Here is a 22,374-nt window from a genome sequence, read left to right as displayed (position 1 = left end):
GGGTGGGGTGTTGTAACATGTTTGTACAAGTGGATCTTTGCTTTTAGCGCTAATAATCAATCACAACTTCATCTGTTAACTCCCAACACAGCAGGTCGCAACCACAGCAAATCTGATCAATTAGTTATTGTGTGTCATCGTCCGCCACAACCAGCGAACAACACTCACAACAAAAATAGGATTATGTAACGTCAGGCCAGAAAATGTTTCTCTCTGCAGTCAGGATGACTTGTGACTAGATACAAACTCATTCTGTGCTCACAGAAACCCCTCTGGCTATGGCAGGACACATAAGCTCGAATCAAGTGGTGTGTTTTTGGTGGTGTGTTGTTGTTTTTTGTTTTTTGTTTTTTTTTAAATAATTGAACTTCAAGGAATAAAGAAAATCTCCAGTTATTTCAGAAGTGGGGCAAGTCAGCCAAATATTTATGCATCCTCCAGGAATTGAATAAGTCACTCCTCCGCAGTGAGTCTTCCACAGCAATCCGGTGCGCTATCATGAAAACAAACTGGTTCATCCTCAAATTCCACTCTTGGCGGATATGGCCCCAGTGCAGAAAAGCCAAACACGACTGGCTTCTACTGGAACACAGGGTCACCACCTGGAGTTGACAGGCTGTCCTTAAAAGGCTAAGAGCAGCTGTCAGACCGCTGAAGTTTTTGGAAACCTCAGTGTACCTGAAGGTAATCTGACAGGAAGTTGTCTTTGGCCAACAAAAGAGCACAAACGCTTAACATTGCAGCAACAACAAGGAGCACAAGGCCCATATTAAATACCTGTTGTACTTTTAGATTTGTAGACTAGAATTTGTAATATTAGGAAATAGCTGTACTCGGAGCCAAAGCAAAGGAAACATCCCACGTTGAATGTCATGAAATGTGCTGGAGAGGTGGAGGCCAGAGGAAGAAGCCAATAAATGTTATGAATCTGGATCATTTTCTTTAAAGTTGCGAGTTGCGTCAAATGCGTTTGCTTTGACTGAGGACTACGCTCGTCAAGCCCACTTGCGCATCACGAGTATGTTAAAATTGTATTTTTTCTTGTTATCGCTGAGTAGATTTATCGCAGTTTTCCCTGCAAATATTTCCAGCAGAGGTGTGGACTCGAGTCACATGACTTGGACTCGAGTCAGACTCGAGTCATTAATTTTATGACTTTAGACTTGACTTGAAAAAATGTTCTAAGACTTGTGACTTGATTTGGACTTTTACACCAATGACCTGGGACTTGAATTGGACTTGAACCGGTTTACTTGAAAAGACTTGATTTTTCACCCCAAATATAAAATTTAACACACATATTATATAGAAAGTGTGCACCATTAATTCAATTCATTTATTCAAACCACACTCTGTACATATGTGTGCGTGAGCTGTAGCACAGCCGATCAAATTAACCAGATTTTAAAAAAAAAAAAAAAAAAAAAAGGGGGGGGGGTAACGCTCAAAAATGCTGCAAGGAGTTATTTTTTTCAGGTACATAAACTATGAAGTAGTCAACAAAAAACCGAAATGCAATATGCAAAACATGCAAGAAGAGAATCACAGACAGAGATGGAACAACTTCCAACTTTCTCCGACAGTTGAAGTTGCATAAAGAACAGTAGGTGGTCCTTCTCTTTTGCTATGATGAGATAGCTGACTTCATCTAACTAGCAAATGTTGTCCAGGCTACGTTGGTGATACAGTTTTTTGTTTTTTTTTTTGTTTTGTTTTGTTTTTGTTTTTGTTTTTTTTGTTTTTTTTTTTAAATGTGTATGATATTTTTGTCATGCGATTTTAAAGCCGGTCCTACAAGCGCATCCAAGAATAACATGCAGCTTATCTCAGAACTGTCGGTGAAAATTGTTCTTGGAGCTAAGTTTAATTGAGCTGCATTTTATAGAGGTGCAATTTCACAATTTGTGTATATTTTCTAAGTTCACTATTTCGTCATGTGTTGAGAAAAACACAGATTTAAAAATTACATGGTCTAATATTTACATTTAGCATATAACTGCAACATTCTTTTTTTTTTTTTTTTTTTTGAAAGACTCGAAAGGACTTGAAATTCAAAGTTTCAGACTTGTAACTTTACTCGGACTTTTACACCAGTGACTTGAGACTCGACTCTGACTTGCCTGACATTACTTGAGACTTGACTTGTGACTTGAGGATAAAGACTTGAGACTTGCAAAACAATGACTTGGTCCCACCTCTGATTTCCAGTATCTTTTAATGAAGGAGGTATATCTAACAAAACAAACTAGTCCGAAGTCCACTGCTTGTGTATCACACAGATCTGCAAAGGGCACTGGGTAAACTGGACCTAGCTCCGTGGTCCAAAACAGGACCTTTTTGGTTTCGCTTGTTTTTCTGGTTGTTGGACCAATAATGGACAGATTGTTTTTGTTATTTTTTTTATTTTTATTTTGTTTGTTTTCCATCTCTCTAAATCCTAGACCCTGTTGTTTGGAATCTGGCATACTGGATTCACAAGAGAAATCTGCAGACACGGTTGTCACTTTTCCGTGGCAGGAATTCCAGGCAGGCATGTGGCGGGGCAAACATCTAGAGGAATGGACCCTTAATGGCCCCTTTTTGTTTGCATCTCTGTGTAGGATACATTAATGAGTTTGCAGTAATTTTGTGTCGGCAGCTTTTCCTCAGCTGCTCAGAAGAAAGTACCATGAAGTGCATACATTCTGAAGTATCGCAGCAGGTTTATCTTAATGGCTCATTCCAGGATTTTTATTTTCCTTGCTGTTCTCTGTTGGCCATTCCCACATTTTATGACACATTGTATCTTCTCTACAGTGAAAACCTCATAACTCATTATACCCTCCCCCGCTTCCCTTCCACTTTTTTTTTCCCATGAGAATCGGATGTCAACAGGCCTCAGCCCTGTCAGGTGCAATCATCCCTCATCCCTTGCATGCTAAGGCCTCTTGAACAGAGCAAAAGCTGCAGGCCCTCCTGCTTTTGAAAGCACCAGCTCTGCCGAGGGGAGACAGTGGCATCCTGTCTTCAGGCTCGGCGCTCATCAGGGATCGTTCTGTATTCCTGAAGAGCCGCGGATTCCCTGAACTTGACTTCCTGTCTCCCGAGCGTGCCCCACTGCTGCCGTGCCTGAGCAGAGAAGCGGAACCCTGTGTTTTCTGAAAGCGTGAGCTTTCATTGCCTCCTCCTGTTGCCTTTTTGAAGGATTCACTTGGTGCTGACTCGCTAACGCAGAGAGTGGGAGGGGAGGGGGGGCTGAGGGAGTGTATATAATAAGAGGGGAGAGGCAGGAAGCCCCTGAATGACTGCAGGCTAAATGCAGAAGTTACTTCCAAGATGAGCTGAAGGCCTCGAAGTTAAACACATTTTTCTAAATTACAAGTGCAGCATGAAGCCAGCAAGACATTAAAGGTATCACAATGCTGAAAGCACACTTTTTAAAAGGGAGAGAACTTTGTTACTTAAGGAAGTTATAAAAACATATTTATAGGTATCACATGTGACGATCCCACAGAGGAGTGCCGTGAGTTTGCAGTTCCCTGCAGCTGTGCAGAGCTTTATGGAGTTGGTGCATGCAGCGTTCGCGTTTTGGCTCATTTTCATCACTCATGGTGTCATTTTTGGCTGCAGCAGTTTTCAGCTGGCTGTACCTGCTCAGCACCATGTGGCACATAGACAAAGTTAACAAAAGGCTAATGAAAATATGGAGTGTTTGGGAGCTAAAGAGCCAGATGTTTCCCTTACTGTTAGCAGAGACCACAAAAGGGGAGCAAATATTGGGCATTAATGCCAGATAACCCCCAGTAATCATAACATCAGTTGCTGTTTTCACGCTTCTTGCCATTCTGTTTCGGTCCATTAAAGGTTCTTTCCTGTAGTTGCAGCCAGATTTCCTAAGAAACCAATTATCATCTTCACCTCAGATGCAGAGTTGGATGGCCAATTAATCATCTTCTCTTGAAAGAATAATGCTGACACGCAGTTCCATTTCTTTGAACAAGGCAAACACACCTTTCAGTTTGAGCAAGCTCAGGACACACGGCTTTACCCGTGTTGTGTTTTGTTTTCTTTTAAAAAAGCTGGTGCTCCACAGCTAGACAAGTAACTTCACTGCCAAGTACTATTAAAAGTCTGTGCAGCCTTGTCATTAAAGCAGCTTCATGTCATAAACACCAGTTTGCAGGATTCGGTTATCTTCCCCCGCTCATGCTTCAGGCTGCGAGTTTTATTTCGAGCAACAAATGTCTCCCCGTAATGTACATGTGTCCATTTGCATGTGTCACTCCACTTTTGTGTTCATTTTGGTGTAAATGTTTACTGCATCTTCTTTCTGCTTGTTGCTACATTCTTTACTTCATTCTCAAGGATGTACAGCAGCATATCCCCCACTGCAGCAGGCCATAACATTGCATCAAATAATCTCTGGGGCCGTAGATGGCACTTCCTTTGAGGATGTATCAAGTTCAAACCCCCAGTTTCACTTCCTTCCTGCTTGACCCTCAGATTTTGGGACAGCAGAGTTTTCTGACAACATCTGTGTGTGTTTCAGGCTACCAGGCAGTTTCTGGAGGAAATCAACAAGTGGACCAGTCAGCATGGAGTGTCTCCGCTGTCCAGGGAATTGGCCGTCAAGTTCCTCATGGCTCGCAAGTTTGACGTCCTCCGAGCCATCGAGCTGTTCCACAGTTACAGGGTAAGGGCGTCAGGAGACGACGATGCTGCTGCAGCACTCTGGAACAAATATTCAAGGTCAACAGCTCAGCGACCTAAAACGGCAGTTCTCCATCCTTGCAGCGTATCCTGGCTTTTTTTTTTTTGCTTTTTTTTTTTTTTCCACGCTAACATGAAATGATTTATGTGAGCTTTTAATCAAGCTTCCACAACACGAGGGAAAATCTGCCATGCGTGCTAATATTACAATGATCATACAAATGTGGAAGTATGCATATGATCTTTACATTTCTATTCTGCTTTCTAATTTTCCCATAATCCAAATGGAAATTGTGTTTTGTTTTGTTTTTTCCCCCAAGATTACAGAATTGGAATACAGTTTCATCGCCACAGAGCTACAGTTTAAAGTCTGTAACATCCCAGTGGAACACTTTTTTTAAAAAAAATTTAAATAATAAAATGATAATGCTGACATAAGAATACAATGAAAAACTCACATCAGTCATTATCAGCCCTTTCCTCTGTCCTCCCTCTGCTGCTGTGGATTCATCACCTTCAGTTAAAGAGGGGAGTCTACTGTAATTTCAGCCTACAGCTAAGTTTACAAGTCCCCATTAAATCTGAGGATACACTGAATATGAAGCTGGAAGTTTTGGGGTTTTTTTTTTTTTGTTTGTTTGTTTTTTGTTTTTTTGGGGGTTTTTTTTTTTAGTACATAGTATTTAAACAGGTCCTACATGCAATTCAGAACAGTTCAGTATCAACAGTGCTACGGTTGTGTAAAACATACCTGCCATGTATGTTTAAGCTTGTTAAACGGGTGCATTGATACAAGGCTGTTCTTGGCTTTGTCCTGGCAAGGTTTTGATTTCATTTACATAACCAAGTCTAGAACAATGTTATCTTTCATTTCACCTGGGTTTGCTGTGTCACACACACGGGAGTGGCTAGAGCTCGAAACACCTAAACGCAATAGATAACATTCAGTATAAGTGGGGGTTTTTTTTTTTCCCCTTTTTCTCTCCCTCCCAGCAATATTAAAAACCAAAACAAAAAAACTTCCCCAGATCTCACCTGAAATTTTATAAATAAATTTCAGATTCAGGTTTAGAACAAAATAGTTTTCAATCTATTGAACTCAACTGAAAACGCTGGGCAAACTAAACACAATTTAAGTGGTTGGCAAGTTTTAATTCGCACTTTGACTACTCCAAAATCTCAAAGTGTAGGTATATTTAAAAAAAAAAAATAAAGAAAAAATCCTGAAACTAATTTATCCCACATTTGAAAAGGGGAGGCCGGCACACATCCTTATGGTATAATGGTGAGATCAGCTAAAGGCAGAGATTGGATTAGTGTTGTCACTGTGGGCTGTGCAGATGGGTGCTGTTTTTATAAGGCTGCTCCTCTGCTTTGCTTAAGGTCACAAGCAGGTGAAAGAACACCTTAGTGACAATGATGTGATATGTGACGCTGCGCCTCCATCAGCCAGGGTCAAACTGCAACCAAACAAGCCCCCTGCGTTAGGTTTAGCTCCTTTAAAGGAGGAAAAAAAATTGAAGCCCTGACTCATCTCAAGCTTATTGCAGTTGTTTTGGTGAAAAGATGGTTTCCAGTTATTAGCTGCTCTAAATTTAGATTTCTAACTGAGAGCAGCAGACTGTTATGAATCTGTAACACGTTGCTTCTGACATATAACTACAGTTTACTGACTTGTTCCAAAGAAAATGTACACTTAGTGCTATATTCTGGGTTTCTGTGTAGTTTTTATAAAATCTGCTGCAGTTGACAACAAGCATCCCTCTTGGTTGATGAGTGTGGGGTGTCTTCACTGTGCCCAGAAATGGCAGCACAAGGCCCCTTTTCATTGAGCATATTTCCTCAGAGGCTGTTGCCAAGCAAGAGATGGCCTGAGCAGATGCATCAGAAACCTCGGGGCCTGACACACACACACACACACACACACACACACACACACACACACACACACCAACTCACGCACTTATTTTATTAATTTTTTTTAATTTTACATCGGGGGATATTTCAAGAAGCGGTATTCAGGCTTTTCAAGCTTTCCAGAAAGCTTGTTGCGAATCAAAATAGTTTTTGGTTTGGTCAGCTGAGGTTATGAAGTCTGTCTAAAGGAGGAACATGAAGTTTCACATGTTGGGCGTACATGCTAAACCATGTTAACACAAAAATAGTGCTGGATGTAACTACTTTGTGTTAGAGGTCAAGTGAACTAGATGGCACGTGACTTTTTTAAGTTTACTTTGTGGGGGTGGGGTGGGGGTGATCTTGTCTTTTGTATTTTGGAGCCTTTTTGAAGCATAAAAGGCAAATGACAGCTATTCATGTCAAATAGACATGGCTGATCTTCTCCTTTTTTGCTTCCTGTTTGCTTGTTGTGCTCTTAGCAACCTCCCTGGGGAGAAATGCAGTGAAAAAAGTTTAAAAACATACTGTATATCTGTAGCATGCTGGCTGTATAATCTTCTGGTGCGGGGATATCGAGAGATCACCAAAGAGTGAGTCAAAATGAGAAAAGGATTAGGTGAATCTGAGGACTCACCTGACACTACGTGTCACAGAAAGAACATCTGGTGAAATGACTATCAAGCCAGAAACTGATAAAGGTGAAACTTTCAGGGCATCAGGTCCTACTGCAGGTCTTATTATTTACTTAATGATCTGAAAATAGCATCTAGAGAATGGCATAACCAGGACCCCCCCCCTCTTAGCCAGTAATAACTAGCAGTGGTTAATGGTTTTGTTTTTGGGGGTTTTTTACCCTCTAAATGTCAATACTACTCCAAATATGAACATGCAGAATGGCATTTATCAAATCGACAAACAAAAAGTTGCCAGCCAAGTTACGCACAAATTCTAACTTCTTCATGATTGTAGTTGTGGCACCGTCCTTTTCTTGTAAAGTCATCTCAGTCATCAAGGTAGCTTTCACCAGTGAGTAGCTGGCTCGCTCATGACCGCCTTCGGTGTGACTTTAAGAAGGATTAGTCTCCCCTACCACGCTGCAGCTCATTTAACACAGCTTAATGCTGCGTCAGCACCAGGACGAGGCTGGGGACAAGTCATTCGTTAGGAGAATGGGGGAAGGGAGGGGGCTTGGAGGGAAAGTTTCCAGTGCGCTGTTTGTTTGGAGGGTTAGAGAAATGAGAGGTCGGCTTTAAGTGTTGCCATAAAATGAAGAATCTAACCTGGTTTAGTGCTGCAAATGTGGCAAACGATAAACCTCAAGGATCAATTTGCCACTTGTTCATTTCCTATTTTACATTGAGATGCTACTGTGAGGTTTTAAAATGCACAAAAACATGTTTTTCCCTGTGATGTTAAATAATAAACAGGAAATGCATTGCAGTATGCAGGGGGTTATGAGCAGGGGTTTAATTATGGGGACACGACAAATTTTCCGAAGTCTTTTTGCTGTCAGGGCTACTATCTATAAACTTTAATAGTTGTGGGTCATAGAAAATGTAGCATCTTGCAAGTATCCGGTTTAAAAAAATCACCTCGCAGATCACCCCCTGTGTTTACGGTCTGAGGCCACAGATTGTTATATGACGGAGTGCAAAACTGGTACGATATTCTCTTAAAGAAACATGCGTATCAATTTTTACTAAAAGCTATTTAACCACAAGTAGACCAGCTTCAGATAAGCTAGCCAAGTGTTACATTAAGGAGGCTGGTGAGCATCAGTTTTGTCAAGACGTGTGACGGGATTCATTCAGAATATCAGAGCATCTCAGATTACTCCACTTCCTTGATAAAATATCATGAAAAAATCGTGAAACCACAGAGAAGGCTCTCCTCCACACAGTCCTCATTTTAAAAACACTAACATTACGACTAACAGCTATCCGAACAGCCAATCATTGTTTTAGCCAGTAACAGAACTAAAGTGATCCCCCTTAGGCTGATTTTTAGTTTGTGTCATTATTTTCTTAATGCTGCCACTAGTTGGCTAACATTAGTTTATGTTAGCCAAGTCTATTAGACCCAACCAACCACATGACGTCACGTTCGATACTGACAGAAGATGGCGCTAAACATGTTTTTAGGACTTTACGCACTTATTTCTTAAATCCAGCTTTACAGTGTTACTTCTATGTCAGTTTTTGAGAGCAAGGCTCGATGGTGCATATTAGCCATGTGTAGTGTTTCATAATTATTGGAGCAGCTGTTACTTTATTTCTAAGGGCAATGTTCAGAAAGAAACATTGGCAGCTATAGTTATTGTATGTGGACATGTGAGTATACTATACTGCCAGTTTTAAGCAGGACTTTAACTATTATAATTCATTTTATCAGGATGTCCTAAAAAGCCTTCATTTGATCCAAAATGCTGTAGTGGGAGCACTGACAGGGAGCAGAGAGAGCATATTTCTCCCATATTAGCTTCTCTTCAATGGCTCATTGAAATTTAAAAAAACAAAACTAAAAAAACCCTTCTCACATGCAGGGTTTTGAATAATCAGGCTCCATCTTATCTTAAAGACATCGTAGCACCATATCAACCCGATAGAGCACTTCATTCTCACCCTGCAGGTTTACTTGTGGTCCCTGGAATATTTAAAAGTAGACTGGGATGCAGAGCCTGCAGATTTCAGACCCATTTGGGGAAGAGACTCTCTCTACTTTTAAGATTAGGCTTTAAAACTTTCCCTTTTGATAAATTATATAGTTGGAGCTGGATCAAGTCATGGCAGATGGCCGCCCCTCTCTGAGTCTCTCTGTTGGAGGTTTCTTCTGTTAAAAGGGAGTATATCCTTCCCACTGTTGCCAAGTGCTTGCTCATAGGGGTTTGTCTGATTATTGGGATTTTCTCTGTATAATTAAAGTGTTTACCTTAAAGTATAAAGCCCATGAAGCAACTGTTGTTGTTGGTGCTATATAAATAATTATAAATAAATAAATCTTCAATCATCTTTAGAGTGGCAAGTAAGCACTTCAGGAAAGCTGTACGGTTTAACCAAGAATGCTTTTTGTGGAAAGGGAGTGTTCTAATATGTAACTCTACAGTTTCCTTCTGACGTATTTCATGGAGTAATGGCAGTCTAGTGAAGTCTGAATCTGTACATCCGTTACCATTAAGACCCGAGTGCTTACAGTCTTAAAAGGAATAAAAGGGTTGCAGAGAAATCGGTGAGCTGCAGCAGTTCCCGTCAATCTGTAGAAAAGCTTCATTTAAAACTAAAGGAGGCTTTTTAATTTGGCCAAAGTATCTCTAGTTTAATATTGTTCACAATAAGTCTGTAAGATCAACTATAATTGAAAAGACACGCCTAAGCTGAAGTTTAAGACTTTCCACAGAAAGTGGAAGGGGGGGCTAGCAGAGAGGAATCCTCCCGGCAGGAAAGCCAGGCAGGTGATTCACTATTGTTCAGAAAGGAATTCACCTCAAAGTGACGGCCTGTTAGAGCTGCCCCACAGCTTGCCTTCACCTGCTGTGATCTGTTTTCTTCAGGAAACGCGTCTTAAAGAAGGAATTGTCAGACTTCAGCCTCAGGAGGAGCCTCTGCGGTCCGAGCTGCTCAGTGGAAAGTTCACTGTGTTGGTAAGTGCGTTCCTGAAATATCCTCCACATTTTTAGATTCATTCAAGGTGTAATCTGTAACGTGCCCACATGGAAATGTTGTGTATTAATATTGTGCATGTATATGTTTAGTCAATTTCTACAACGTACCTCATCCCAGTGATTCCAGTGACGTTTAGTGTGTATGTGTGTGTCTTTTCATCAGGTTTCTAATGCTGCTGCGTTAACAACAATAACAATGACTTTACTTCATTCCTTAGATTGAATGTTCAAAAACTAAGCCCTCATCCTGATGTGCTTTTTGGGGTGCAGGCTATTTGTTGACGTTCCAAGTGTGTTTCCTGTGCGAGATAAATCTGGCCTTTTGTCAGCCAAATTGTGACCGTCAAAGATGCCGACTTCCACCGCACACACATGCAATCACACGCGCACACACATTCCCATTTCCCCGCATTTCCCTTTTTTCCTTCCCCGCTGACGTGCCACAGTGGCATTGATGCTGCACATCCTCTCGCCTGACGTCGGAGTTCTCCAGCCTCGGCAGCGGGCTTCACATCCTGTCTGGTGTATTTTTAGCCCTCGTGCCAGAGAATACAGGCTTATTTACTTACAAAGGAGCTTTTTCCGGAGGATCTCTGGTCACCAGCTCCACTCGAGTGAAGAGCCTCGGTTCCCCGGGCACCCCCATTCTCAGCACAGTTCAGCTTTGGCTCAGAAAATGCATTCTGTCTCTACCCCAGGAAGAAAATGAAGAGATCCAAGACCTGCGGCATCAGTAATGACAACAATTGTTCATTCTGTTGAACTGTTGACAGCCCTTTCTCTGAGCTGGCAGCCTGCCAGCAGCCAGCATGTGAACCAGTGCCCCCCTGTGGTCATTTTTCTTTTTCCATTCTTCATTTTTGCACTTCTGTTTGGGTGTTGTTGTCACACTTAGCTCTAGTAAACTCCTTCAGAAACCACACAGTTTCTAAGAATGGCATCATAATTCATGCATTTGAGAAACTTGAATGCTAGATATAAAGATATTCAGAATAAGGCTGGTATTTCTATGTGTGCGTGTCCATCTTGCTTATTTTCTGCCGCCTTGCTCATAACTCCACAATAAACAATACAGAATGAACTCAGTACTAATAAACAATCCCCAATTCAGTACGGGGGGGGCAGCAGTTGCCTGGAAAATTGTGACAAACTGCTTTTGCTCTGCTGAATGATAACCTGCCAGTATTGTGTGCTTGTGTATTTTCAGAGTGTACGAGACCCGTCAGGGGCCTCCATCGCCTTGTACACAGCCAAACTGCATCACCCCAACAAGACAGGCAACCATGTGGTGCTTCAGGCCCTCTTCTACCTCCTGGATCGGGCTGTGGAAAGGTGAGGAACGTGGATTTCAGTGAATGAAGCTGCAACAAAACGGTCACATTTTGTTTTGAATTTTTGGTGAGAGTGTTGGGTAAAGTACTGGGTATTTGTTTTTCCTTGAAATTCTGCATAGTGTGGCATTGTAGCCTTTAAACATCTTACTAAACACATCACTCGCTTTATTTCAGTGAAACTTTCTTTTCTTTGAAGGAATCCTATGAATCAAATTTTGTGCATGAAAAGACAGTCTTACTGGAACTTGTTTAAGTCTTTAAAATTCCCCAAAATGACGTTTATCTGCCGTGTGGGGAATAAGTTCCACTTGACAGCACAGGGTAGTAGTTAAATGACCTAATGAAGATATCAAAAACCCGATTTTTTTTTTTTTTCCTTTTTGTTTTTGTGTCACAGCTTCGAGACTCAGAGGAATGGCTTAGTGTTCATCTATGACATGGCAGGCTCCAACTACACAAACTTTGAGCTGGACCTCAGCAAGAAGATTCTCAACTTGCTCAAGGTTTGGGATTTCAGTGCAGTATAGTGAATAGGTGCTGTAAACATTAAGTTTCTCCAAAAAATGAGATGCACATGCTCGGATTATTCACAGGACCAGATGTAAACAGTACTTTCATTGATCTAAAGGAGCTGAAAGTCTTCATTCCTTTCCAGGGCTAGAGTAACGGCTAACTGCACATTTATTTCCATCTTAGAAAGTAGTAATCTGATTTATTTATAAATGTTTTGTCTTCCAGGATTTAAGTAAATGTCCAAAAAGGCAAATGAGTGGCTCACTGTGTGAGTTGATAGCCTTTAAAGTATTACTTAATCCATATGCAGTGGCAGTGGTACTTATGTTTACAGTTGCCTGCATTTAAGTGAGTTACACTTTAAACATGTAGCAGTATGTCCGCTGGAGTCAATAACACAGACTATTATGTGGTCACATCAGCAGCAGCGGGATGTATTCTGTGCCCACATATTGATCTCTCTGGAGCAGCTGTCGTCCTCAGTCACATACAGTACACATACTGTGTACTTAATACCTAGATGCACAAGTACCATAAGATAAACTTGGCACTATCTCCTGTGTTTACACTCTAAACACAGGAGAGGTTGCCCCTTAATTTACAATACATTAATAAATATAATAAGGATAAAATTTAAAATGTGAGTTCTAAACAAAGAATTTGCTTTACTGTAATTTACCATCTTTGTCCACCAGGGGGCGTTCCCTGCCAGGCTGAAGAAGGTGCTGATCGTAGGTGCCCCGGTGTGGTTTCGAGTGCCCTACAATCTGCTCAGCCTGCTTCTCAAGGAGAAACTGAGGGAGAGGGTAAATGTTTTGACTACTTCTCAAAGTAGCTCTTCAGCTTCATTTTTATGATAATTTATTAAGAAAGGGAAGGGCAAAAACTTCTCTTTTTTTTTTTTTTTTTTTTTCTCCTCAAATGGCAGGCAGTGAGTGATTCAGTGTACCAACTGTGCATGTGATTATGAGATTCTTTAACTGCTTATCCTGCTGCCTCACACATGCCTGAGATGTTGAATCACTGGAGTCAGGATACCTCCTACATTATTACCAGTCATTATTTTATTAGCATTGATTTCTTAAGAGCCACTGTGCACGGGATGTATTTATTTTTATGCCAAGAGTAGGAGAAAAAACTGATATTTAAGATAAAGCAGGCTTAAAACAAATGGTATCCTGTTGCATTTATTTTTTTTATTGGTTCCATATCATGAAGTCAATTTTACATAGGCAGGTTCCTAACTGAGTGAGATGACACAATTATTTGCATGCCAGCTGTAGAAAGACTGCAGTTTTTTCAAATTTATGTAAACTGCACAAAACCCTATATGAGATCCAGTTATTGTAGTCTGCCTTCAAGATATGGTAGTGCTAACAGGTTAAACTCACGGGCAGAGTGCCTTTGACCTTTCATGCAGTTTTCTTTGGGGGTTAAAACAAATCCATCTCAGTCCACGTCTCTCCTAACTCCAGGTTCAAATGGTAAAAATGGCCGAGCTGCGCCAGCACCTCCCCAGAGACTGTCTCCCTCAGCACCTTGGTGGCCTGCTGCCTCTGGACGCGTACAGCTGGAACCAGCAGCTACTGGCGGGCCAGAATGGCAGAATAGACCCTGTGGATGAATTGGTGGGCATCCCCTTTGAAGATGCCTCCATTCACGTCCCCGGACCAGAGTCCATGCGCCCGCAGGAGCTGTTGACGCACCTCGGCAGGCTACAGCGCTCGGGCATCCATCAGGAGTATGAGGAGCTACGCAAAGAAGCACCACCCGGAACCTTCCACTGTGCACAGTGAGTTTAGAGCAGCAGGCGCACATTCAGTGCTCACTTTAAAATCTGATTCTGTCTGGCTGAGCAGAGCTGCCAGAAAGATTAGTTTATTAATACCTGTAATCTTTTTATGCTGTAGGTGCAGCGTGCATTCTGGGAAGGACAAAAATTAGTAGCATTGTAATGTAATCTATTCCACAGCATGTCCTTTAACCCCGACTTCAATAGATGACCTTTCTAATATTTTCAGAACGTTTTGTTTTGTTCCTTATTGGCATTTATAAAGTGGAATGTATAGCTGTGCTTGGTGACTGCATCTTTTTCCTCACTTTGCATACTTGGCCTCTAGTTTTCTATAAATTCTTCAAGTCTTCTATAAATTATAGACCTCACTTCAATGTCACATGTAACTAAGTAGCACATGGCCAGAAAACCAAAACTTTAGTTCAGTGTGTGTCGACTGTTATTGTAATTGTAAGCCGCAAAAGGCGGCAGCAGTAAACCTTTGTTTTGTCTACAGAGCAGCCTACAATCAGGAGAAGAATCGCTACGGTGACGTGTTGTGCCTTGATCAGACGAGAGTTCGTTTGAAACCCAGAAAGAATGAGGTAAATGCTGTTTTTAAAAAATGTGCATTTCATTTGATCAGTTCCATTCATGGTCACTCTTAGCTGTCAAGCTTAAAACTTCTAACTGGCTTCTGCACTCCCAGTGCTCAGCTGGACACCTACCACCTAGCTTATAAAGCAAATGTGTAACCAAACTGTTGGATTTTCTCCTCTAAAGTCTCTAATGCTCCAACAATTGAACTGACGTGATTTGTTTGGCATTCTGTTGACCTTTTGTGACCGAGTTTTGTTGCTCTCACAGAGATCAGACTACATCAATGCGAGTTTCATGGACGGCTACAAACAGAAGAATGCCTACATTGGTACTCAAGGTATGACAAGTTAATTTATTTAAAAGGACTGTTTTGCAGTGTTATGCCAGTGGCATAACACTGCAGTCCTGTTAATGAGCTAAACTGAGATCATCAGTAATGTTAAGTGGAACCTACAGCCAAATAAGTATGTGACCACAAGGGAACCTTTTTAAATGAGGACATTTGCTCATCAGCCTAAATGGGCACTGTTACTACCACTGCTGTGTCATAAATAGTAATAAATGTAACTGAAGCATATAAGTGGACAATGGCAGTAAGCTGAGGTGGACAGTTTGTTGCCCAATAAAATAAATATTATAATAACAGAAGTTAATACTTTCAAAGGTGTATTTCTAATTACTCTACAATAAGAAAGTTACTGCAGATTTCTGATTAAATGTAGGTCTACCTAGAATGGGTCACTGTTGAATTTATGCAGAACTAATTTGGGTGTTTAGTGTCCATGTCATTTGATTTAGATTGCAGCCATGCTAACACTGTAGACGATGTAAAGTTTAACTCAAGTTTGAACTCTTCTGGAGTAAGGTTTTATATAAACACTTAAAAATACAAGGAGAAAAATGTTACTAGGATGTATGTACACTGCTCAAAGCATTATGTCAGTGTCACTACTGGTAACATGAGGTGATACCTGAACCCTACAGAGGTTGCGCAGGTAGTCCCGCTCCTCCAGGATTCCACATCAATGTGTGCCATTGCCAGAAGGTTTGTGTCCCCCAGCACAGTCTCAATAGCACGGAGATGATTCCAGGAGACGGCTAGATACTCTAGGAGAGCTGGACAGGGCTGAAGAAGGCCTTTAACCCATCAGAACTGGTATCTGCCCCTTCGTGATTAAAAAATGACCTCACATAGGCCACTGGTGTGAACACGACTGACCAAACAATCAGAAACAGACATCATGAGGGCGATATAAGAGCCTGACAGGTGCCTAGCACCGTGGAACCCGATTGGCATTTACCACAGAATACCAGAATTGGCAGGTCCATCACACCCCGTGCTTTTTACAGATCAAAGCATGTTCACCCTGAACACATGTGACAAACATGAAAGGGTGTGGAGAAGATTGGGAGAATGTTGTGCTGCCTGTAATATTGTTCACCGTGACTGGTTTGGTGGTGAGTCCCTGATGTCATCAGGCATGCATAGAATCACATGGAGGCCATACAAACTACTGAGTACTCTTTTGAGGTGCTGCAATGAAACTGTATCACTTTTTTCCTTTGTTTGTTTGTTTTTTCCAGGGTTTCTTAGAATTCAGCCCTTTGTAGATTGATTATCATTTCCAGCCAATGATGTGGCATCCTTTCATTCCTAACACAGTACAGAGTGTTTTTTTCCACATTAAGATCTCATGTGTTTTCAGTGTGTTCCTTTAATTTCTTTTTAACACTGTAGTTCGGGTAGAATTGTATTGGAACAGGCGGGAGTGAGAATAATCACTCATGCACTGATACGACCACAGTTTCTGATGGTTTTGCAACATGTACTAAAACGCACTCACCACCCAACCTTGCACAAAACTTTACTTGCAGTGCAACATTTCTTACTTCACTACAGGAATCCCTAGGCTTCTAGGAACATTTGTAAGATCAGTGGGAAGAACAGTAACACTAATGACCGTGCACCTGAAGACATCTGTGGTATTTTACTTAAGCTTGTGTCCATAAATACGCCGTCACCTCTGAGAATGCTGGGAAAACCTTTGCTCACTTCTGGGAGTAACAGTTGCTGACTGTATGAAGACCAGTTCTTTGGAATAACCTGAATTAATCTGTTTATTTTCAGAAATGATCATGTCATCCTGATTTCCGATGGCATGTCACTGCTGTAATTCAGTGATTCAGAAACTACTGCTAAGACCAAAATTATTTGGCAGTCGTACATAATGAGCTGAATGTTTGTCTTTATTGTGGGTTAATGTATCTCATTAAGGAGCTACTCCATGCAGTTAAATGAGTATGACTCATTACGCTGGGATCAGATTTTAATTTTATTTATTTTTACTCACTGTAATTTTGATTTGCTTCGACTTTGGTGTTTGTATTGTGCAGGACCACTAGACAGGACCTACGGTGATTTCTGGAGGATGGTTTGGGAACAAAATGTCCTTGTTATTGTCATGACAACCAGGTAATGGAGTTGATGAACTACAAGTATCTGTTTTGATTTTTAGAAGTTGAATCGGTGTTAATTTTGTCAAATACGTCCTGACCCTCTGTCGCAGGACCGACGAAGGCAGTCGGAGAAAGTGTGGGCAGTACTGGCCTCTGGAGGAAGGTGGACAGGAGGTCTATGGCCACATAGCAGTAGTGAACCAGAGGGTGGACCGCCATAGCCACTACAACCACACCACTCTTGAACTGCACAACACTGAGGTGAGAAAAAACATTTTGCTTAATGTTGCGGCCAAAAAATCTGGCATTGCCTGAAAAGCACCAGTAACAGAGTGGGATTGATATCCTCATGTTCTTTGCATTCCCCAAAATGTTCAAAGTACTCCACTCCCTGGTTCAGTTGAACGGTTTTCAACAAGCAGAATGCATTTTCTGTCGTACATATTTTCTATCATAAAGCATATAACCTGTAAAATTTTATTTGTGTATTCAGACATGTGAACAGAGACAAGTGAGTCATTTCCAGTACCTCAGCTGGCCCGACTATGGCGTCCCCACCTCAGCAGTGACTCTGATTGACTTCCTGGGAGCTGTGAAGAGACAACAGAGAAAAATGGTCAAGGCTCTGGGATCTCAGTGGACAGGCCACCCGCTGGGACCGCCAATGGTGGTCCACTGTAGTGCAGGGATTGGGAGAACAGGTGAGATCCAGGGATTAAAAACCTTCTAGGGCTTCGGGCCGTTTTATACCCACCGTGCAGTGCCTCACAAACTGCACCCAACAGCAAAGTTGATGTCAAACTGACATGTCTGCTGTCGCTGCAGCTGGGTTGAACACAAGTGTTGTTCCTGTCAGTTTTTACCACTATTTTAATGATCTAGTCATCCAGAAGCTCACGTTCACAGATTATACAGAGCTAGATGGAGCAACAATCTTGCATCTTTTCGTTTGAAAAGATGCAAGATTGTTTTAGTGGTGAGAATACTGTAGCAGGTGCCTGCGCCTTCATGGCTTGCATGAATAGATGCATGTAAAGTGACCAACATGATGGGTGTGCTTGTGCTTAAAGGCCTCAGTCACACAGTCTTAGCAACCCATCACCAACCACAGGTTGCGCAAACAAAATCTATATTCCCTGAGTGGTTGGAGACTGGTTGCTGGCTGTTAGTATGTGAACTAGCCACACAGCGAGTACTGCACCAAAAATTCTCCTTACTTTGGTAACTAGCAGATTGTTGCGGTTGGTCCTGGTTTGCACAGAAGATGCCTACCTGTCTGCAAATACTCATACAGAGAGGGTTTGTCTCCAAAATAAAAGTCATGCCTTTTGAAAGGTGTTGACTCCAGTACTAAGCCACAACTTTTACTCTGATGGGAAACCTTCTGTTTCTAGTTTGCGTTGCATGGCTTCAAAATTTCTTACCACTGAGCAAGCAGTTGCTAAGTATTTTCAGAGAAGTTTGCATGATGATGCAGACTGTGGGTCGCTGCAGCAATCTGCTAGCAGCCAAAAGAATCACAAGGAGGTTTTTGGTACAGCAACATCCTGCAAAGAGTAACCTGAATATTCTTTTTTTTTTTCCTGAATGAGTATGTTTATCAGACTGTATGAGAATAAGGCTTTTAACCAACATGATAGCGTTTCAGTGTCTGTAATCTTAAAGTGTTGCCACTAACCCGCTGTTGTCGGCAGGTACCTTCTGTGCCCTGGACATCTGTCTGTCCCAGCTACAGGACGTAGGCTCACTTAACGTGTGCCAGACAGTACACCGCATGAGAACACAGAGGGCCTTCAGCATTCAAACCCCAGACCAGTACTACTTCTGCTACAATGCCATTTTGGAGCACGCCCAAAGACAGGGCCTCATCCCAGCCAATCAGTGAGCTTCAGCCATGACCTTCCAAACCAGTCCATGAGCCCTGTGATTCCTGCAGTCAAGTCTGTTAGCCCCAAGCCATGTTTTGTGACCAGTTAGCCCAGGAAAAGAAACTTCCTCACAGATGCTGTCTTTACAAAAGATAAAAATAAAAACTAGGCCATAGTTTTTTGGCAGACCAAGACTGTGATGATGAAAGGCTTGATTGTTGACATAGTGTTTTTAATGATGACATTTCTGGCAATGTGACGTTTTTGTTTATTTGCTGAACATGTCTCCAAAAATGCACGTCATTGTGGAGAAACTGCTCAGCACAGCACAGTGGTGTTGCATGCATGAGATTGGGTCCAAGATCATCTTTTTTTCTTTTCTTTTTTTTCTTTTTTCCCAAAAATAGTTTATTCCATTGAACCTTTTAACATGGACACAGTCCAAAAAACTGCTCTTTCATTTTCCTTAACTGCTGCTGTAGTGTTTCATAAGTGTTTCTTTGCCATAATAAATGCCACCTCGGATGAGACGGAACTGTGGCTGCTATCTTGTTTCATGTGTTCTTGGACAAATTGTTCTCAGTGCGGTTGGGAAATGAGATCTTGACGTTGTTGTCATTTTTGGGGTAAAATTGCTTGAACCATTACCATGGCTGTTCACTTTGGAAGCGTGTCTATGTTGAGTAACAGTGTGTCGTGATAAATGTTTGAGCTTTGGGAGAGTCAGATTGGGATATTTTTCCACCACTGTCCTTTCTCACGTGTAGACCTCAGGAGGGGGGGGGGTGCTTATACCACTGGAACTTCGGTTTAGGCATGCAGAGCGTGCTTTAGGTAAATGCAGTGGGAAAACTGATTGTGCTTTTTCACTGACTTTCTAATTGGGAGCCGGCAGGCTAAAGACCGACTAATGACCGATTTGGCTGCGGACGTTGTTGGTGAAAACAGCAATGGATGGTACGAGCTACTTTTGCATAGTCTCAGGAGTGTCATACCAAACACGAAGTGAAACCACAGTCAGGATAGAAGCAGTTTCATTCCATCAATGTATTCTCCTCCAGCCCAAATAAGTAAAGCACATCCAAAATGAATCCTCTCAAATCCCAAATGGCATTATTCATTTCAGTCCATGAGCGTGCCTTCCCCCCCCCTTCGCTTATAGTGAGGTGGGCCATTGAGCTTTCATTATTGTAGGAATGTATTCCTAAGCCCCCCACATGCATCTTCACACACTTGCTTAGAGCAGCCCATGCTGCAGTTACTATGCCATTTAAGCATGCATCTGTACATCAGTTAAGACCTCATGAGTAGTGCAATACTTTTTTTCTTTAAAAAAAACAAAAACATGTCTTAGCACTTTGAAATAACTATTCCCAACATGCTCTGAGATTGGTCGTTATGGCAACGGGATTGGAGGAGGAAAAACTTAATTCTTTTGCTCTACACGTGATGCTGGGATAACTTGATTGTTATTGTAAATTTAGTGATGCTTAAATATAAACCATTTACTGTAAAATGAATACAAATCTGCATAGTGCTTTACTGGGACAAACCGAGCTGATTTTTACTGGGAAAACCAGACGGCGACGGTAGAATAGTTGAACCAAGCACAAATCTGTGCCTACATCTTATGAAGTCCTTCTGGGCCATGTGAGCATCAGAAACTTAAGTATAATTTTCATTATTATTGTTGCTTTCAGTTCTCCAGACTGTGGATGTAATCTGTGCTTTCATTTGGTCCCAGTATCTTGCCATCATTATTATTATTGAGTACATGTACAAAAACTGTTATGTTTATGCGTTGGGGCAGGGAAGGGGGGGGGTGTTCTTTGCTACAGAATTCATATTGAATTTGCTTGTAGTGAAGTTTGGTTTGTTTTGTTTTTTTTGTTTTTTTTCTGTCTGCCATCCTTGTGTGTACTTTTTTTTTTTTTTTTTTTTTTTTTTTTTGTAGACTTTTCCTTTCAATGATGAACACAAAAATGTGCGCTATTTTATTTTTCTATTATTCAACAGCTGTTTTCATACGATTAGCTAGGATTATACAATTATCTACATTAATTTTATATTTGTTCTGTTATAACCTGTTTATCATTCGTATGACTAGTGATTAAAGTTATACTGTATTAAATAAAAAAACCTATGCCAACCTGTGTCTTTGTACAGGCGGTGTGTTTCTTGGCTTTCAAAGCTGCACTTTTACTGTTCTTCACTGAATATGGTATCATGTCGACAAGCACAGCTTCAGCCTTGTACTTAATGCAATGACATAAATGAAAACATGACAATTATAAAAGTAAAGCTAGGAATAAAAGATGTCTCTTACATCGTGCGCATGAATCAGTTTTTCTGATTTCAATAATGATTTGAAAGCTGCACAACAGAGCAGATTTAATGGTATGTGGCTGTTGTCAAACCCATAAGGCCTGCAACTTTATTGCCTTGGTTCCCCTTCACTGCGCTCAGCTTCTTGAGGAAAAAAGTTCTTGCTGTACATTAACTGGAGCACAACCTGCAGGCTAGTTTAAGCAGAAAACTCAACCTGCATTGCATCGTGCACACCAGTATGCCTCACTCTCCTCAATTCACACCAAAAACCCTTCCAATCTCTTGGTCTGCTTAAGTTGTTTCAACCTCTTCACCATGCCTGCATCCACCTGTAAGCTCTGGGGATATTTTTTTTTTTTCATCACTACCCAACTTCTCTGGTTTCATATTTGTAGAGAGTGATGAGCCTCTAACCACCAGCTGCATTTTGCTGTAATAAATCAATCGTATAACCCTCTGATACCAAATTTATCATTTGATAAGAGTTTGAGACCTCTACATTGTAAGCAACAAATCGCACAAGCTTGAGCAAACTGATATTTAAGTTCAGTTGTAATTTATCAGAAGCTTCAAAAAGCACTCTTAATTTTTTTTTTTTAAAAAAAGCAAGTCAAGTATCTGAATGCATTATTGTAGAAGCTCATAAAGTTACTTTGCTAGTATGTGTATGGAGAAAATTCCACAGTTTCTAAAATACTGGGACCAGCCCATCTAGCACCAACATCCATGACACGTCCAAAGTCACTTAAATCACTTCTCTTCCCCGTTATGTCAGTTTGAACTTGACTTGACCATGTCTAAACGCATTGAGCTGCCCCTATGACTCGCTGATAAGAGATTTACCAGATTCTGAACAAGTGTATCTTAAAAAAACTGGCTATTAAGTCTATATGAAAAATCATGTGAATTAAGCAGTGACCAAATCTTTGCCCAATTGAACAGTTATTTTTTATCCAAAAATAGCAACGATCCCTCAGAGTGACCCAGATTTTCTCCCTGCGCCTTTATTGGTAATAACTAATAGCAAACATAGCTTTAAAATAAAAAAAAGCAGCTTCTTGCCACAAATACAATCGTAGAGACAATATGATCTCTTCATTTATATAGCATTGATACGGGGCTTACAAAGTGCAGAAATAACTAATGCAGGATTAGTCAGGAATTCCAGTCTGGCCCACTGAACGACTTTGGAAAATGTGAAGGAGGACATAAATTTGAGAGTTTTAACTGTATTTTCACAAGCGTTACAGCTTT

At 41.1% G+C, this 22,374-nt stretch overlaps 1 protein-coding gene across 1 annotated transcript in view; it reads left to right on the top strand.

Moving 5' to 3' along the window:
• The window catches only part of ptpn9a (protein tyrosine phosphatase non-receptor type 9a), a 30,106-nt gene extending 9,109 nt beyond the window's left edge, over nt 1-20,997 (top strand). The window contains exons 2-13 of the mRNA XM_063479225.1: nt 4,529-4,672; nt 10,136-10,225; nt 11,454-11,578; nt 11,978-12,083; nt 12,789-12,899; nt 13,569-13,885; nt 14,385-14,472; nt 14,735-14,804; nt 16,862-16,940; nt 17,035-17,185; nt 17,418-17,625; nt 18,619-20,997. Of these exons, the coding sequence (XP_063335295.1) occupies nt 4,529-4,672; nt 10,136-10,225; nt 11,454-11,578; nt 11,978-12,083; nt 12,789-12,899; nt 13,569-13,885; nt 14,385-14,472; nt 14,735-14,804; nt 16,862-16,940; nt 17,035-17,185; nt 17,418-17,625; nt 18,619-18,809 (1,680 nt within the window). The 3' untranslated portion in view covers nt 18,810-20,997. The remainder of the gene's footprint in view (nt 1-4,528; nt 4,673-10,135; nt 10,226-11,453; nt 11,579-11,977; nt 12,084-12,788; nt 12,900-13,568; nt 13,886-14,384; nt 14,473-14,734; nt 14,805-16,861; nt 16,941-17,034; nt 17,186-17,417; nt 17,626-18,618) is intronic.
• The last annotated feature ends 1,377 nt before the right edge of the window (nt 20,998-22,374 follow it).

Source organism: Pelmatolapia mariae, linkage group LG7 (genome assembly GCF_036321145.2).
Source record: "Pelmatolapia mariae isolate MD_Pm_ZW linkage group LG7, Pm_UMD_F_2, whole genome shotgun sequence".
In the NCBI taxonomy this organism is placed as follows: Eukaryota; Metazoa; Chordata; class Actinopteri; order Cichliformes; family Cichlidae; genus Pelmatolapia; species Pelmatolapia mariae.
Note: the sequence above shows the minus strand (reverse complement) of the source record. Positions and strands in the feature narration are given on the sequence as shown.